The sequence below is a fragment of the Zonotrichia leucophrys genome, chromosome 3, assembly GCF_028769735.1.
Source record: "Zonotrichia leucophrys gambelii isolate GWCS_2022_RI chromosome 3, RI_Zleu_2.0, whole genome shotgun sequence".
Taxonomy (NCBI): domain Eukaryota; kingdom Metazoa; phylum Chordata; class Aves; order Passeriformes; family Passerellidae; genus Zonotrichia; species Zonotrichia leucophrys.
The window spans coordinates 74,234,174-74,253,922 of NC_088172.1; the positions used below are offsets into that span (position 1 = coordinate 74,234,174).

Sequence of the window (19,749 nt, forward strand, 5' to 3'; positions counted from 1 at the left end):
TCAACACTTTGAGAATGATTTTAGAAAATGAATTTATCTTACTTGGGAGTGAAACTCAATTCCAGTTCAGTTGTTTTATATACAGAAACTGATTTTATCTCAGTATTTCTGTAAGAATTTACTTGTTGCTATAAACCCTTTCTATTTTGATAAAGACTTCTCTTTTTTCCCCAACTGTTTTACATTGTTAATCTGCCAGTTGAGCTGCGTAATTTTAAAAGATAGTTTTTTCTCCTTTTTTTCTTGCTTTGTTCAAATAAAAGGAAAATGGAAGACATACGACTGAGCAGAATATGTTTATGCTACAATGTCAATGATACAAACTGTTTTTTCAGTTGTTGTTGAACTGGAATTTTAAAAATGTGTGGTTGTTGGTGTGGTAACTTCTCTGACAAATACCGGAATTGAAATGAAAGCCTGTATATGATGATACAAAATATGGTACTCTGAAATTACTTGATACAAGTGTGATTTTTCCCTGGCAGTATCACAAGGTTTCAAGAAACTCTACAATAAATAATCAGAGCAAGTATATTAATCAGGTTACTTTATGAGCTCAACCACTGGTTGATTCTGTAAGGACATTGTAGAGAAGCACTGTGAGAATAAAATCTAAAAATACAAGTTGAGGACCTTTCTGAAGTAAAACAAAAAAACCCCTACACTAAAATTAATAAGATTGCAATGTGCTAGGAGTGGGTGAGGGAAAAAAATCCCTGTTACATTATTCTTGCTCCCTTGAAAAACATTTCTTAATTATCATACATTAGAAATAGAACTTTCAATTCTACACTGTGTTCAGCATCTTATTTAGTTAAGAATATATAGATACTGTTAATTGTGCTTTGATTCTTTCCAAATGAGCATGGCAAATGTGTTTCAGTCAAGATCTTTTTTTGAGCTATTAAAATAAAAGGAGGCATTTTGCAGATTAAAAAAAATATATATATAATTATATAAAATATATAAATGTCAGCACTTTGGTTTTATGCTTGTGGAAGTAGATATTGGCTTATTGGAGTACCATAACTAGAGAAATTCTTTGTTTACTGCAGACACTCTTGCTTTGAGAAACTAAATTTGCCAGTGAAATATCAACTGAATTTCCTCAGTTGGACAGTTCACTTCAAGGATCATAAGAATTGCTTCTGTGCAGCATTAGCACACAGTGTGTCCTTTATGGAAAAACAAGTCATGAAAATGACTTCTGACTGTCTGCTTTTCTGTTTAATTAAAAATAGTTTTGTTCCTATTTGTTCCTTGTTTGCCTGGTTAAAATATCCATTGTTCCTTCTGCACACACAGTCTTACACACTCTGCAGACTTCAGAGCTATGCTCTGAAATATAATCCTCAAACATAATAATAAGGTTAATGAACTTTCATCAAATATGTTCATTAGAATGCTTACATGAATATTTTTGAGGTATTTTGGTATTCTAAAATAACTCGAAGAATCAAATAAATTTGATTTTTAAGTAGGTTTATTCTAGGCGTGCCTCTGTTGCGGTTTGTTGTTGGATGTAGAGTCTTCAGCAGTAGGGTCACTTAGTGAAATTGATAGTGGATATAATTATTTGCATAGTAAAAATATTTCACAGTAATTTTGCCTGAGTTTTAAGCACCATGGCACTGTAATTTTCTGGCTGCATTTCAGGAGTATGTTTCTGTTAGGAACGAAAGAACTGAAGTTCACTCTCAGAGTAATGGAAACCAAAAAATCATGTGGATTCTGAGTAGTTGCTGGGTGATAGCTTTGTACATGTGCACACTGTGCTCCTGTGCCTCTAATTTTATCTTTTTACTAGGTTATCACTTTCCTGGTGTGATTACAAACAGAATTATATATCTCTAAACTATTTCCTGTATTTTATGTGACAGACCACAGCTCTGTCAGGTCAAACGGATCCAAATGGTCAAATGGAATTATTCAGTTTCTGATACTGCTAACTAGATAACCTAATTTGGTACTACATAATGATAAAAAAATATTGTATGGCACACTGGAGCAGAGAAGGTCGTTGCCTTTAAATGAAAAATGTATAGTAGTTAGCATTTGTGATCTGATGTATTTATTTTTGGCAGAAAAACCATGAGGGCATATGAAAGAGAGCAGCCTGTGCCAGGTTCTTCCTGTGATCATCTCAGCCCTGATGAGTTTTTATCTCTCTGCCTGAGTATGAGAAATTGAATAGTTTGGCAAACTCTGAAGACTTCAAAAGCCCATGTACTAAATAAAATACTTGTTTTATTTTTAGGTAGAATCAGGAAGCTGTTTCTCATGTAAGAATTGCTTTAGCAGATTTTTATTTGGGTAGCAGAAATACACTAAAGTTGACACATTATCTATTTAGGGTCTTTCACTGAACAAAAAGCACTTGGGTATTACTTAAAAGGTCAAAATTTGGGTATGTGTTCAGGCTTGCAGCTTGAAGCACTCAGTAACCTCATGGCAAAGGAGATCCAGACATTTTAGCGAAGTCTGGTGTTCCTCCTGCATATGATATGGATGAAAGATGGGAGAAACCATGTGGAAATTTGGGTTGAGATGCATGTTCTGATTTGTGGTAATACCTCCAATTGTCTCTGAAGAAAATTAGGAAGTGCCAGCAAGTGAATCTGTTGGGATTCAAGGGAGCAGGGACAAGTGGCAGCAGTGGTTGAAGGGGGAGGCCTGGCTTTGATGCAGGAGGTGCTTTTGGAGGCCCCTGTCCCACTGTGAAGGCAGTGACTTTCAGCAGGATGTCTGACAGCTGCAAGAAGCTGTTCCTCACCCTTCAGCTGTGGCTGCCTTGGTTTACTCAAGACACAAACCCAGCAAATGATGAAATCCCATGATCCAAGCCCTGGGTTCGGGCCTGGCAAAATCTGCAGTAAAACTATGATCTAAAATGCACATTTAAGTACTTCTGTGTTTCAGATTGTGCAGGGAGAGGGTGGGAGGTAAATAGGAAAGCACCACCATTTGGTTTTAGGTTGTTGCTAATTAAATCATACTATTTTCAGACAATAATCTGCGCTGCCACAATACCTGCAGAAGTTACCTTTGTTGGTTGCTTTTGTGTTGCTGCCATGTGAAGTTGTAAAAAGATCAGACAACATCTAACCAGTCTGATACCTTAAACTATATGGGCAGACCTAGGTGTTGATTGCCATCCTTCTCCCAGCTGCTTGAATTTACAGGGAGGAGAGTATACATAAGTGTTTCTGATTTTGAAACTTATGTTGCTGGGGGTTTGTGGTTTCACTCTGTCCATGGTAACAGCATTGTGTCACTTGGGAAACAGTTTATCCATGGGTAAACCTCCCTGCTGAAGCCAGTTTTCCTGTGGACTTGTGTCCTCCCACCACTGAAATTCCAGCTCTTTCTCCTCCCCCCTGCCCAGGACCACCGCATGCAGGGTCTGTGGGGTATTCCCAATTCCCAGCTGTGCTGTGGCTGCTGCCTTTGGGGCCATGGATGGGGAGGAACCAGTCCCTGAGGAATGCTGCTGACTGTCTTGAAGCTCAGCTCAAATGACCTTCATTCTCCCAGGCAGAAACTCTAGTTTGAGGGGCATGGACAGATGTTCCCCCCATCTATTCAGCACAGCTCAGCTGCAGTCTGTTGGTTGATGGGATTCTTACAGTAGTGGAGTGGCCTGAAGTGGTGTCAGGGGAGGTTTAGGTGGTTATTAGGAAAAGGTTGTGCACCCAGAGGGTGGTTGGGCACTGGAGCAGGCTCCCAGGGATGTGGCCACAACACCAGCCTGACAGAGCTCAAGAAATGTTTGAACAGCACTCTCAGGCACATGGTGACACTTGGGAATGGTGTGGTGCAGGGCCTGGGTCTTGTACGTGATGATCTTTGTGGGTGCCTTCCAACTCGACATATTCTGCAATTCTCTGAAAATTCCCTTTAATTTAAAAGGAGAAGAAAGATCAGATTGATGTTAAGTATCATACTTTTCATTTGGCAGATTGAGTGTATCATGGTTACTTTGAGGTAGTTTCAGCCACTTCATGTGCAACACTAAGAAAAGTGATTCCTGGTAAATGGTCTTTGAACAAGTAGTGTTACATGTTTTCTCCCATACTGAAGTATTTATGTAGTTGTTCATTAAGTGTGAGAAAGTTCAAGTTGTAGAATCAAGCCTGTACATTTCAGTGTACCTACAACAGTCAAATACTGTGCCTGCCCCTTTCCTTCCTCTAGGACATGAGTGTCAGATTTTCCAGGACTTGAACTGTGGAGAAACTGTGGTGTTTCTCACACACTGCTCTTGATGGGTGCCAAATGGAAATGCCATTCACTGGAGATAATGAAGACACTAAGAATTTGATATTGCTTCTGCTGTCATTTCTAACATCAAGCCTTTGAAATGGCCAGGGCAGATTCAGCTTGACAGATGGATATGAAATTGGATTTTTGTCTTGAACACAAACTCTTAAAGTCACTTAACTCACACTGAGTTTAGACTTTTATTTCTTTATTTGTACAGACACATGCATATCTATGCATATGTGTGTGTGTAATGCATAAACCCAGAAAATCTGTATTTCTGCTCCATAGAGTAGATTGTCAGGAGATGCAGTTCCCTGTCTGGTTGGAGAATTTTTCTGAACTGAGGCCACTAAAGAAAATTATCCCATACTAAAGTTTGGCAGCCAGGATCAAGCATTGCAATTCTCTTGCAGACTGACAAGGCCTGTGCTTAACAAAAGCTTATCTTACTCCACATCAGGTAGCCTAGCAGGACACAGGCTACTGGATGTGCCTTCCACATCCCTCTTGGTCTTCTGATTTCTCATGCCAGAAATGAGAAATAGCTGCTCAATAGCATGTGGATACTATTTCCTTGTGCACCAAATGTGGTATTTTTGGGATCCCCCTTTGTGGGAGGGAATGATGAATCTGACCCCATGTTCTTAGAATGATAATTCATTATTTTGTGATATTATATTATATTACATTATATTATATTATATTATAGAATGCTATACTAAAACTATACTAAAGAATAGAGAAAGGATACTTACTGAAGGCTTAACAAGATACTAATGAAAAACTTGTGACTCTCTCCAGAGCCCCAACACAGCTGGACCATGATTGGTCATTAAATCAAAACAATTCACATGTTGGATAAACAATTTCCAACCACATTCCAAAACAGCAAAACACGGGAGAAGCAAATGAGATAATATTGTTTTCCTTTTTCTCTGAGGCTGCTCAGCTTCCCAGGAGAGAAATCCTGGGCAAAGAGGATTTTTCAGAAAATATGATGGTGACACACCAAATGTGAAATGTTGCTGGCTGTAGAGCGACATCTTCATGTTGTGGTCATCAGAGTGGTTGTTGATGTTGGGTGTTTCAATCTTTGTCATTAAACCTCAGCTTCAGTCTTCCTTGGGATGTATGTAGAAGCTTCTGCAGTATCACTCTAAAGGTTTATCTCTGCAGCATTTGCACCTCATTTGTCTTTCCAATGATTTCAGCTGAAATTTGTGGACATTTTGCTTTCTGTTTTTAAATGAAGTTTGACAACTAATGGACAAAGGAGACACCCCTCCAGAAAGATGATTGCCAAGAATTTACTTGGGGAAGGGGAGGTATGTCTTTGGTGTTAGCTCAGGAGTCTGGGGTGGGATGTCCACAAGACTTTAGCGCAGTTGGTTTGGTGTAGGGGAGGTAGAACTGATGGGAAGGAGCAATCCCCAGTTCTCTGTGCACACAGCTGTGTGGGAGGGGGAGGTGATGCTGTGAGGGAAGAAGGCAAAGTGTATGGGAAGACTGAAGAAACGTTTCTGCTACTTCTGTTCATCTGTATCTGTGCTTCTTAACCTCGGCTGCTGCCTCCCCTTTACAAAGGTTTTAGGGGATGGTTGATGTAAATAAGGCACAGCCTGGATAAAAACCAGTGTATGCTGTTATGGAGAGCCACATGGCTGGAGAGTTTGTTTTTGCAGTCAGTGAAGTTTCCAAATGGCTTTAATGTCCAGGATATGAAAGGTACTGCTGTAAGATAGATGAATCCTAAAACACCATTGACATAAATTTGCATCAAGTCTCTCCCTTTTAGTTACAGCCTGGAGTTTCATGTCTTCTACTTGTTTCACTTCCCCAGACAGCTGAACTTCTCTCATCAGTGCAATTTTCATTAGCTGACTTATAGGATGTTATTGGTGCAGTTTTCTAGTAAGCCTAGCTGCTGAGCATTGAATCAAAGAACTAATTTAAAGAGTTTTGTTGTAATGCTGCTTTTCATACCTGATTAAAATTGCTGTAATTATTTGTTCCTTAAGAGTCACTTAGCACTGTGCTTCTCTTCCTAAAATAATGTTTTCAAAATTTTTTCCATAACCATTAGTATTTTAGGTAGATGGAGAGAACAAGAGAATGATTTAAAGTTGCAGTGAGGCTTGTTCATCTCAGTGGATTAAAAAAAAAAAAAACCAAAACCCAAATCCCCGGACAAACCAGTAGTTAGCCTGTAAGTTTTTGAGAAAGAAACTTGTCATCTAATGCATTTTCCTTTTCCTCTCCAGCAGCACACCCATACATATATGACTGCCTGTAATGATCTTACCTTGCCATACCTTTTGTGTTTCATTAACTACTTCAACCTGACTCACAGTTGTTATAGACAACTATAGAGGGAGTTCACTGCTTCCCTTTGCAAAGCAGTTGTAGCATGAAAGGTCTCAGGTGTACTTCACAGCAGGAGTACTTTGTTGTACTGCAAATGTGTGCTGCACCATTGAAAAGACATTGCTTTTTGTCCTTGACTTGAGAAAAAAGAAAATTTCCCCTTGGTTTGTATTATCATTATTTTAAAATGAAAAGTTTTCTTTTTCTATGAAATGGCATTTTCTGTTTCTGACTAGTAAAAAGCATTCCAATCAGAGACGCAGTAAAATTGTTATAACCAGGTTATCTTATACATTTTTTTCATACTGAATTTATTGCTTAGATCTGTGAAGGCATCTTCTTAAAATGATGTGATGGACACTTGGCCTTGACCAGAATACATTACTTGGTTTTCTGTAATCTTGTGTAGGCATGTTTGTTTGTTTGTTTGTTTGTTTGTGTGGGCTTTTTTCTGTTTTTCTGTGTTTATTGGGGGGGGGCTGTTTTTTCTTTTTTTTTTTTTTTCTTTTTTTCTGTGTTTTTGCTTGGTGTTTTCAGTTTTTTGGGTTTTTTTGAATGCTCTTTCCTCAGATAGAAAAATGAGAATAAAATGGCAGTGTGGGATGTTGCACTGGCATAAGTCTGTTTTTAGGAATTGTGTGGCTGCATTGCTGGAAAGATGTAACTTTGGAAATCTGCTTTCATAGGGCAGAATTGTTCAGGATAGCCTGGGTACATATAAAAATACTTTTCAAAAAGTGAAGGAATCTGTGCAATAAAAGAGAATACTTTGTTTATAAACATTGGATGGAACTTGATTTATACCTGGAAAATTCTTCTCATGTTGTGCTCATATATGTTAGCTCCTTAAGGATTTATTCTGCAATGCCCTGAACTTTTACTTCAATATACCTCTCTGCTGTTGTATGTTTTCCATACAGGACAATGTAAGGGAAAGCTGAGTTTAGTTTTGTAAAAGTATCAATCAGATTTATTGTACTCTGTTAAGTATATGAAGTGATAGATTTGGTTTTGCTTAATAATTTTTTGCACTGTTACTGAAGATCTGGACCAGATAAAATCAGTCTCAGTATGTACAGATCCTCTGTGCATCTAGAGCATAGAACTTGGGAAAAGGAAGGAGGGAGTTAGCAGCAGCTCCTCCTTTGCTGTGGGGCAAATGACCAAGTAAATTGTTTGGTGTTAGTGTTCTGGAGCTGAGGAGAGAGAGAACGTGAAACTGGTGAAAACCCCGTGCAAGGTGATAACATCAGTGAGCCAGGATATAACCTGTTGTATTGAAAGGAAAATCAATTACACATTCTCAGGGCATATGAGAAGATAGCACCAAAGGGCTCCTAGGTACAAACAAAAACATTGTCACATCACACACACACATGCAATTTGCAGTGTCTTACATACAAAACTGCTGTACTGTTTTTGGACTGTTATTCCATCCTCAGGGTGCCTTCCAGTAACAATTGATCAGCAGTTCTTTTTTGCTGGTGGTGGATAGTGAAGCTGGGTCAAAAGAGGGGCAAGGGAGCCCTGCCTGCAGGCTGAGGGTGGCTGCCAGTGAGTTGCTGTTGGGAAATCCCACACTGTGCTGTGAAAGCAGCAGGCAGGTTTAGATACAGCAACTCCCTTAAGTCTGATCTGGCCTTTTTTCAAATGTAAAATTTATTTTCATATCATATAATATCTTTCAATGAGATAGGCCTTCAAGATGAAGGCCTTCCCACTGAAATTAAAACCCCCAAACCGTGCTTATTATGCTCTCTGTTTAGTCTTTTTCTTCTTAGCTGTTTATATCAACCAGTTGTGGTGAAGTATCTTGAGATGCCTTTGCCTGACAGCTATGTGAGTAATTAAATTGGCCTGAGGAGTTTCTAGGTAATTATCTTTATGCAGCTCAATTTATCTGCAAGTCATGTGAGAGTGATACTTGGAATTTAGCTTTCTTGTGCCATTGATTGGATCCTGAACTGGTATTTTTGGGATTGACTCAAATAGGTTTTATCTCTTACTGGAAGTTAGAGACTCAGCTGCCTCTCCACAGACCTATTTGTTTGATTTGGGGTGTAGAGAAAAAGAACTTGTTTTCCTGATAGTAATTTGGCTGCTTTGATATTTAGTAATTTTGTATTTTTTCTTGGTGCCTTTCAGCTTGTACCTCCTTTTAAACCTCAAGTGACATCTGAGACAGACACCAGGTATTTTGATGAAGAATTTACAGCTCAGACTATTACAATAACACCGCCTGAAAAATGTAAGTCAGTAAAAAATGCATACGCATGATGTAACAATAATGTTTCTAATAAAGCAGTGTGTAAGGTTTTTTCTGTTTTAATAGAAGAGCTGTTCTCAGTGTTATTAATAAAAGTCTTCATATGGAAGTGTGAGCGTAACTCTCAATGACAGCGTTATTTTGAAGATGCAATAATTACAAAGCTTAGAATATTAGATCACTCTGAGTTGGGTTTTGGGGGCATTTTTGATGTGGGCATTCTTGTGTTGATTCTGTTTGGAGATTTTTCATTTGTTTATTGATTTGGGGTTTTGTTTGTTTGTTTTTAAATAAAAGAAGACACCAGCTTCAAGTGGTTACTGGCTGGCAGTCAAGGTCCCAGTTCAGCAAAGTAATTGGAACATGGACCCTTCTTTAAGCATGTGGACAGTGCTGGTGTCTTATTTTGAAAAACTTTGAGGACTATGATTTGAAAAAAATCAATTACGTGAAAATTAAATGTCCTATCAAGTCCCATGCTTCAACAGAGCTCTTAAAAAAGGTGTTAATGTGGATATAACCATGGCACTGGACCTTGCAAAATTTCTTTATGGGAGGGAATGTGATTTCACCATGGTTTGTGTTTTTGTCATGTTGCATTACACACAAGAATCATGATCTGATCAGCCTAGCCAGGGCTTTACAGGTACTTACTAAATAACATCTTTCTCCTGAGTTCTTAAAGGATTTTCTTTCTAAATGGGGATATTTGATGGTTTTGTTTGTTTCTTTATATTGAAGGCTGAGAAAGGAGGATCACAAAAGTAAAGGCTTAGTTATAGTTGCTTAACCTTTCATAAAGCAATCTCATTTTCTGATGTTTTAGAACTCCCAGGTTAGCTGCAGTTTTCTGTTCATATATAGATCTAGAGTATTTTTTTGATTTTGCATTTTAGTGTCTGAACACAATCACAGAAACATAGAGTGGTTTGAGTTGGAAGTGACCTTAAAGTTCATCTGGTTCCAATCCTCCTGCCTTGGGCAGGGGCATTTTCCACTAAACCATGTTGCTCATAGTCCATAATTTAAGTGATTTTAAATCCTTCTGCTGTGAAAAAAGAACATATTCTTCTCCTGTCTATCTTGATAAGAATTTGTTCATCTTTGTAACTTGAACAAATTTTACGCATGTTTGGATTAATTTGGGTTCCATTGATTCAATATTAGACCAGGATTAACTCTAACTTTTATGTGTAGAATATATGAAAATGCAAAGGACACAAAGTTCTGAAAGGCTGCATATAAATACATTGTTAGAATAACAGTCTCAGCAGGAGTCTTTAAGAATAAGCACTGTTAAAAAGCCATGTGAGAATGTACATCCAAATTCTCAGAGTTAGGTAACATCTGGTGCCTGCTTTCCATTGGCACTGGAGGAATTATGTAAATAAAAATATTTATGAATTTGGCTTATTCTGTATTTCTTCTGATCCCAGTAAATACTGTAAAAATAAATAGTTTACTAAAAATAATAGGTAATAATTGAAACACATAGAACCTGTGTGAATTGTTCATTTTGTAGCTGTTTTTCCTTTTAACTCCCTTTGAAATTGAGGAATATTTAAGTATGTCTACAGTAAGAATATCATTTCCTGAGCTCAGCTCAAGAAATGATGGAAACTGGCTGACTCAATTGGCACTTGGCTTCTGCACCGCCAGAGGCTGCTGGCATGTTGGGATTAACCTACAATGGGTTGTAGTTGTGGTTGAAGTTCTTAGGTGATAATCAGAATAAAATGAACCAAACAATCAACCTGAACTAAAAGGTGACTTCTGGGCATGCTGTCCTTTCAGTGAGAATTGTCCTGCTGTGTGAACGTAAGCTTACGAGCTTAACTGAAGTCTTGCTTTAACTTGAGTCTTTAACCTAAGCATTGAACCCTAAAAGATCTACTGCTTATCAGGTGAATAATAAAATTTTATTGCAAATGTACTGATGTTTTGAACTTCTTCCTTAACACAGATGACGAGGATGGTATGGACTGCATGGACAATGAGAGGCGGCCGCATTTCCCCCAATTTTCCTACTCTGCAAGTGGACGAGAGTAACTCTTTTGTACTGCTGCTTCACTGTCATCTTAGGTTTATCAGTGAAAATGATTCCTGAACATCACCACCAGTACTAGATACTACTAAGATAGCAGGGGCACTTTCAGAGACCATTCCAAATTGAACAAGTTTCTTTCCCAAACCTACCTAAAATCCGTTCTGGTTTTGCATGACATATGAGATTCTCTCTACTCCGCTCTCCTGCTGTTGCTGCTGCCCACAGTCTCAGTATAATAGCAACATCAAGAAGTTACTAACAGTTTCTTTGAAGGTAAATGACTTGACTTCAGCATTGTACACTTTGTGAACAAGTAGTCATCTATTTTTCCTCACAGTGGAGGCTAAACAAAAGCTGTGTCGGTCCAGCTTATCTTCTTCCAGAAGATGAATCAAAATTGTAATTAGTCTAAACAGACCAGGCGATAACATTTTCTTGCATCTGTTTGTGCTGGTTAGAATGAGGAAACGTAGAGGTGGTGATGTACATATGCAAGGTTTCTGTTAGGCATATCATTACTTGAAGCAGGTCTCTGTCATTAACATCTGGCTGGAATTTGTTTGGGAAATGTTTGAGAGAAGGACTTAAATTGTTGATATATATAAATATATATATATATATTATTTTTTAATTACTGTTGGATACTACAGAAGAAGCAGAAGGGCTGGGCTCACCCAGCCTGCCACTTAGAACTTCCAGGTTCATGTGCAATCATGGAGAATCGAACATTATACATGCAAGAAATGAAGGCATAAAAGCAGCAGTTGAAGTTGTTCAAGGGGTTTTATAATTTGCACCAGATAACATCTTTTTCATGCTTTTCTCTTTCATGATATGCATCACCTCTGATGGCTGAAGAATGTAGACAGGCATAATGGTATTGCTTTTCACCAAAATGTGTGCACCAAGGTAAACAGGTGTTTGCCTTACTTGTTTTTGAGTTTGTGAATTAGCTTCCTCTCCAGGTGTTTAACTCCGATATTTTTTTTTAATTTTTTTTTGGTTATACTGCGGTAGTATTTATTTTTAGAGATAAGGTTTGTATATGTCATGTTTGCAAATGCTGCTACATCTTAGAACAGGCTAATAGCAGTTAATTTTGTAATATATGGAAGGACTGTACAAGCTGAAGGGAATAATGCACTTTTCTCCCATGTGGAAATTTTAACAAGGCTCTGAAATTGTACATACTGCTTAGAACCAGATTTTTGTGAATGAAATACTGTCTTTTAACAGTTTGGCAGTGGAGGTGAGGATTTCCCACCTCATGTGCCAAAGGGTTAAAAGTGAACAGACAAAAAAGCTACATCTTGTGCTCCATTTAGGATAAACATAATGCAAGAGCCTGGCAGCACAAGAGAAAATGTCTGTTCTATATGAAGGAATTGCATTTGAACAACAAGACCACAGTGATTACAAGAAAAGCACTTTATTTTAACAATTAAAATAGTAAATTTCTGGGATCAGCCGTTCTCAAGGAAGATTTGCCCTCAACCAAAAGAGTCCTAAAACCCAGGAGGTTATGTGTAACCGTGGTACCTGATTGACTGAATTTCAAACGTCACAGCAAACGCTCCACTAGGGAAACGTCTTTCCATTTCCGAAGATCTGTATCTAACAGACCATGTGCAGAAACTTTAGCTTTGATCTTCAGCAATGATAATCTTAATAATAAACCCTTTGGTGCTAGGAGCTGGGGCGTGACGCGGCGCAGCGGCAGAGTGCGCGCAGCCTTGCAGGCGACATCGGGAACCCCCGACTCCGTGGGATTATCATTGGAAGTATCTCTGCGTTCAGCTCTTGTTAGCTCCCACAAAGACTGTGATATTGCAGAGTATTCCTGGTTGCATTGTGTGAGTGAGTAGATGAGTCTGAGAGATGTTCCTACACAGATGCCTTAGCCTCTTGATGTGGAAAGTTGAGTGCCCAAGCATGAAGCCCACTGCTGGCAGTGCATGTGCTGGGATGGTCAAGGGGTAGACGGGCATTTTAGCAAGGCAGCTAAAGATGCAGAGTAATTTAGACAATTTTTCATGTTTAATGTTTTATCTTTAGTAATGGATGGATAATCAGATAGAAATATATCATAATGTATACTCTAACTGCATAGGATTTCAGTATGTCACCCTGTAACACTAAAGACGTGTAGATGTTGTCCCTGTGCGGAGGGAGAGGAGAGCAGCAAATGCAATGCAGGTCTGGTGGTGTAGAGGTGTCTACACTGCCACAGTGAGCGAGTGACTGAAATAACCAAGTACTTAACAGAAGGGCATTAATTAGTTCTCTGCAAAGGTCTTGTACTCAGACTGAAACTATGGTGATTCAAAATCTGTGTTACATGCCTGTGTTTTCTCCCCTATGTTTTCAGCTTGTCATAGCAATAAGTTTCTTGGCACAGGGCCCCTCCAGCCAGTGGCCAACTGGCTGTGGCACTGGCCAGCAGCTCCTTGTGGCAGTGATGCCCTGTGCTTTGCTCTCCATTGCGTAGCCAGGTAGTGTGTGGGTTGCAGGAGGGGCCTGGCAGTGAACTATTTGTAAACCTTTTCAGACATCACTTTGCATTGCAGTGTCTGCCTTCTGAAACGTCAGTGATCCAGTTTATGATGCAGAGTCGGCAGCCACCTTGTGCTGCCCAGGCCCAGGGGATTCTGTCTTACCAGTGTTAGAAACAGATGACAGAGAAATGGACAAGCAGTGCTGAGGGAAACTTTAGAAGCTCTTCTTTTGCTGTCTGCAGTTGTGTTTGAATTTGGACAGGAGATGGTGGCTGGTTGTCTTGGTGAGCCTTTTGAGCACAGTACATTTCAGACCTTGACTCCAGCTTGTACTGACTTCCATGACATACAGTATGCCCTCTTGTACTGCAGCCATCTCGGAGGAAATAGGTCAATTCTGTTTGGATTTTGGCAGTTTTGCACACAGCTTCGCTTTCCACACTAATCCATCTTCCAGTACATTCCTGTTGCTTAAAGAACATTTATTCCAGTATTGTTTCACCTTTTTTTTCCATCTTTACTTGCGGCTTCTTAAAGCTGACTGTTCTTGCAGGGGCCATGTGCTTCTCCTAGAGTACAAAAGTAAGGTCTTTCCTTACTAACTGCAGGGTCTATATATTACACCTCAATGTACACACTTTGCTGCTACTGTTTGTACTGTCTACAGTAGAATTTCCTTATCTTGCTCCTGGTAGTGCATTACAGGCAAGCATGAAATGTAAAGTATTTATTTAAATAAAAACCTCTAAATTGGTAATTGAATTACCTCCCTGTAGCTTTAGAGTTTGTGACATTTCTTGACCTTGCTAGTTCTTTCATTAGATCCATGCAAGATCTAGTCATATGGTTAAGGATATCAAGCAGACACGACTACGAACCCAAGAAACCGTATTACTGTTGGTCATACTTAAACTGTTTATTTCCTTAAGTATATGACCCACAAGGATGTGAAATAACTACAAGAAACTGTTTTTGTACACTGTACATCCTTAGTATTTTTACACGTATATGATAGGGATGCACATTATTTTCCTTCGTACAGACAGCTTAAATAAAGCACTATGTCAATCTGCTACTTCTGTGTTTTTTAATGCTAATTTGTTCTGGAGGATTGTAAATATATATATATATATATGTTCAAGCTTGCCACAGAGGACGTATTTTTTTATACCTGCACATTACTATTAAATATCTTAGAGGATAAAATTCTTAAGTTGTCCTGTGTCAGAGAAAGAAAAATGGAAATAAGAAGGCTATATTGCAGATTACAAAAGATTTCTCAAGTTTTGGGTTAAATATTTACTTCATATTTTAAAGTAATTTTATATAGGTTAGATGTTTCAATCCTGAAATGCACAAAGAATTTACTTAATTTCTTCTTACAAGAAAATGTACATCATTATTTTTTTATCACTGTATATATAATGATCTGTGCATGTTTAGTTACAAGTTTTATTTGCTGTGAAGTCCTAGTGAAAACTGTAACTCGCTGTGACATATTTCAGATACTGGGTGAACAGTTTCAGCTTGTAAATGATTAAGTTACAGTATTGTCAAAAAAAAGTTTTTATGACTAAGCAAAATGTATCTGTGCTTTGGACCGAGGCTGTTTCCATACAGGTGGTTCCTGTTAACTCTGTGAGATGTATGTCACTTATAATTTTGGGTTATACTTTTGAAGATATGCTCCTATCAGAACATCCACCATTTAGTGATTTTCAGCTGATGAAATTCTTGGCCTCACATCCCACAGCTAGACAATGTTTGGGCAAGGAGATGGAAGAAAGGAAAGGTGGGATTTGCAGGGCACTGTAGAATGGGACTCTTTGAAGCCCACGGGCTGGTCCAGGGCTGTTTGAAGCAGCCAGTCTGGAGGGCTGAGTGTCTCTAAAGCAGTGGGTCATCCGGGTTTTCTGTTCTCTGACGTGAATGCTTCTCAGGAATAGAGGTGCTTCATCCAGGTCTCAGGTTTTTTCCTTTCTTTTTTCCCTCCTTTTTTTCTCCTCCCCCATCTTATAACAGGAAAGAGCTTCAGGGAGACAGCCATCCATTAGTTCAGTGGCATCAGGATGTCAGTGACCAGGACAAAACTGCAGCAGTGACAGGACTATTTGGTCAGGCTGCATCCTGTGTTGTGGAATCACACTCTCTGTGCTGACCTGGATTTGATCATCGGGTCTGATACTTGTAAAATTTGTAAAACCAAGCATTTAGTGCTTAAGTAGATGCAGGGGAAGGTGGGGAGGGATATGAGACAGGTAGGCCTGGTGCTGTAATGACTTATTAATTGCTACAAAGTAGAGTAACTGCTGCAGGGGAAGTTATCCCTTGCGGACTCCCAGCAACACAATAGTTGCACCTATGCCTGGGATGAGTATGAAAAACCCACTTTGAGCTATATATACTGGCAGCCCAGGACCCTTTGTTGAAACCAGACTCGTACATGCACGTGGGTGGCTGGCAGTGGGGCCCTGCATGTGGCCACCAGCAGCCACCTGGTAGGTGAGGCAAGTCCAGAAAGGTTGAGGGTCCCGATGTGCTCCAGGGTCTCAGTGAAGCCTAAGTGTCAGGTATAGGTGCCCAAGTTTCTTTGCACACGTAGCCTATAGGCGCTGTCTCCTATTTAAACACAGGTTTATGCTGTGGAATAATAAAAAATAAAGTTTGTGTTTCCTACATTTATAAATATATATTCTTAACTGTGTAACCATCTATAAAGTAGTGACACGTAAAAAGCTGTCAGCCTGACTACTGTGAAAAATCTTGAGTTTGACTAGAGAGGGCTTTCCTTCAGCAGCCTTTCTTCTCCCTGAAGACCTGGGGCCTTTCTCAGCATGCTCAGTGTCGTATCTGTGAAGCTGTTCAGGGAGGCGATCAGATGTGTTTGGCAGTTTTATAAGGCAGGAAATTGAAATAGGGAGGAAAAATCACTTTGATGTTAGGGCTGTACCACTAATAATTCTTAAAATATAAGGGAAGGAAGGATTGTGTTCCACACCCAATGGTAATTTATTGCATGTGTTGTTACTCTTATTTTTGTTATGTTTTCCGTGTTCATGCTGGCTGAAGTAGCTTTATTGCTGGGGAACTGTTCTTTGCGCTTTTTTCACCCCCTTTACCAACTACATTGAAAACAATAGATGTAGAAACTTTTCTCTTGTGTGTGTAGCTTATCCTACACTAGATAGCAAAATACTCAGATAAATTCTTTCTAAAACAGTTGGGTATTTGAAAAGTAACCTTGAAAAACATGAGTGCACAGTTAACCAGAAAAAAATGCCCTCCACCTGTACCCTCCAAGTGTTCTCAGTTCAATAATTTGAAGCCAAGTTCAGCTGGTGCCCTGACTATGTGCTGGTGCAAAAGTCCAGTTTCACCACTTCAGTGTGGAGCCCATCACCTCTTGTAATGGCTCCTCTGTAATAATCAAGGGCTCTGTTCTCTTAAAGGCCTTGCTCAGTGAATGTTTTAAAGGGGAACCTGACCCATGGAAATTCCTCCACATTAGATGGAATATTTCTCAATCTTCTCACGCTTTTCTGATTAGTAAGTACTTGTTGGGGCTCTCACTTTTTATATGAAAGTGACAAATATCCTGTTGAATAAAGTTCCCAGGTATATTCTGGTACTGAGTTTGTAAAAAGGAGGGCAGTGTACGTGTGCAGCACTTGCAAACAGCCCCCTTCTCCCTCCTCCCCCTGCACATGCTTTCCCTTGAATTCAGAAGGACAGAACAAGGAACCTAGAGAACCTATTAGGTTTATTGGTATTTCAGTCTGTAAATAATATAGACATGTATGTTCAATTATGAAAATAGATAAAAACATTTTATAAACATTGTACAAATTATTGACATCCACACCACATAATAGCTGTTAAAACTGGCTTGCAAGCCTAGTCTTTTCAGAAAAGTCTCAGCTGTCATCCTAGAAAGTTTGGTAGGCTGGTAAGGCTTCAAAATATTTGTGATTCTGTAGTTAAAACCAAATAGAAACCAGCTGAAATTAGCTAGCAAGTGTGCCTGTTTTCTGCAGAGGTGTCTTTGGGTGAGCCTCAGACAAGTTTCAGCCAGGTGCAGAGCAGACCTGAAAGATAAAAGGAAGAGATGGGTAGTCTGTATGGCAGTGCCTGTGTTTCTCATTTGTGTCACGTCAGCCTGCAGGCAAGTTCTTAGAAGAGAAATAAAAACTGGTTATAACTGCAGTAAGGCAGAGTAAACAAGTACAGTTTCAAAGCCTGCACTTCCTGTGGGCCTGCTGTCCTCACCTCTTTCTAAGCTCAAAAGTCTTACAGGTAGCAAGAACAAGAGATATCTGATTTCTGAAAAACAGGATCTCCATGAGCTTTTGACATGGCTCCTGTTTAGCAGTAAATAAGTGAGCTCTTGTTTTGGGGCACGTCTAAGATCCTGTCCCTTCTCCCTTCCAAGAAGAAGATGGCAGGGTTTTGCCAGAGGGTGTTTACTGTGCAGTGTTCAGCGTGTGTCTGGGGTGGGCAGCTGTAGCAAAACAGGAAACTGTTGCCTTGGTGCCAGTAGGAAACCTCTGGTGGGAAGGCTAATTTGCAGTTTTGAAGCTCTTGCATAGCTGTTGTTTGTGCTTCCTCGGTAGCACTTAAGGATTGAATTGAGCAAGACATCAAACTATTGGAGCTGGGGGAGCTACCTCGAATTAAGCCACTGCAGTACTAAAAACTGAATTTAAGAGATGTACATGACCTCAGAAATAAAAATAAACTTTCTACTTTGGCTGGTTTTGCATTAGAAGACTGAAGGGTTTTGTTTTTTTTTCCTTCCCCCCTTGGTTGGTTAGGCTGAATTAAAGAAAATTCATAAAGCTGCAGTTCATTAAAGAATGAAAAACAGTAACATGGTGGTTTTTCCCCCCAAAATGCGTGCACCAACATCAACTGCTACAGTTGTGTTTGCGACCAGTGCAAGGAACTGTGGCAATGCAAAGCCTTAGGGCTTAAATTCCATTCCACTACCCAAGTGCCTGGGTAGTGTCAACCAGAGGAAACATACTTTGTGCTGCAGTGACCCTCAGCATTAGAGTACAGGCAGAAGCTTAAAAGGATCCCAAAACCTCAACTCCTGAAGAAGTTGAATTCCTGGAAATTTCTGCTGTGACTGTCCTTCCACACCACAATTTCCCAGTGCTAATGCTTTGTGAGATGCAGAACCTCAGCCTGATTGATGAAGTGGGCAAATCTGACTCCAGCCTGGCCTGAACCTCTTCACAAAGCAAGGACCAGTCCTGTCAGAGTCTCTGTACCCCACTGACCCAGGGCCCAAGTACTAAAGCTGTCATTTAAGGTGTGCTGTTCTCTAACAAAATGGGCACAACTGTCACATTCAGATAATTGGTAAACGAGTTAGTTACTGGACAGTCAGGGTAAGGGCCTTTCCAGTCTTAGTTTCTCCCCCTCCCTAGAATATTTTGGTTTTTCAGTGCACAGAACATTGCAGCACACAGTGTCCAGGTTCCTCTGGACACTCTCTCCTTAGCTCAGTGGCATCTGTTTTAAGGGGCTGGTTGGGTATTAGATGTACACGTTGGAAGGGTTTGTAGGAGGGGAACTACAGATGCCTGACTGGTTTATTTTATTCCTGCCAGCAATATGGGAGGAGGGAAGAACAACTGACTTTCTGTTTGATTAGAAAGCACTCAGGTGGCTTCAGTGCCTCAATCCTCCATTGCATGGCTGTAAAACCCAAGGTGGAACTCCCAGCAGGGCCAGGCTCAACTTCTCAGCTGGTGCCCAGCTTTGTCCAGTAGCCAGGCACGGGACAGGACGTACAGGACTCCCACAGCTGCAGATGCACAAACACTGAGGAGCTGAATACTTGAAGCCTCATGTCAGGGCAGTCAGACATCAAACAGAGGTCTATCTTTATCCCTTCCTGTCATGGTTTAACTTGCATCACTTCACATTAAACTCCATCCAAGCAGAAGTGAAGATTTTCATCTGCTTAAAAAAAGCCACAACATCCACCAACTCCATCTGTGGACTGTCATTAGTTGTTAAAAACACCTGGCAGAGACACCATCTTTGTGCAGTAAGACTACACTAAAACAAAAGCTCTCTCCTAATAACCAAAGCAATCTTCAGGTCTCCTGAGGTTGAAAGCCATGTAAGGATCAGCTTGAATCACTTTTGACAGCAGAGATGGATGACCTACCTGTTTGCTGGAAATAAGGCTCCCCCTTCTGTAATACATAATAAAAAATAAAAAGCAAACAGAGCACTTGGGAACACTGCTGCATTAACCACTGGGGTCTCACTGAAAATTCCTGCTGACACAAGAAAGGAAA

At 39.8% G+C, this 19,749-nt stretch overlaps 2 protein-coding genes across 4 annotated transcripts in view; one reads left to right on the forward strand and one right to left on the reverse strand.

Annotated features, from left to right (window-relative positions):
- The window catches only part of AKT3 (AKT serine/threonine kinase 3), a 151,732-nt gene extending 133,538 nt beyond the window's left edge, over positions 1-18,194 (forward strand). For both annotated transcript variants that reach the window (XM_064708837.1, XM_064708838.1), the window contains exons 13-14: positions 8,773-8,875; positions 10,857-18,194. In XM_064708837.1, coding sequence (XP_064564907.1) covers positions 8,773-8,875; positions 10,857-10,942 — 189 coding nt within the window. In that variant the 3' untranslated portion in view covers positions 10,943-18,194. The remainder of the gene's footprint in view (positions 1-8,772; positions 8,876-10,856) is intronic.
- The window catches only part of SDCCAG8 (SHH signaling and ciliogenesis regulator SDCCAG8), a 106,255-nt gene continuing 103,888 nt past the window's right edge, over positions 17,383-19,749 (reverse strand). For both annotated transcript variants that reach the window (XM_064708836.1, XM_064708835.1), the window contains exon 19: positions 17,383-17,520. The gene's annotated coding sequence lies outside the window, so the exon portion shown is untranslated. The remainder of the gene's footprint in view (positions 17,521-19,749) is intronic.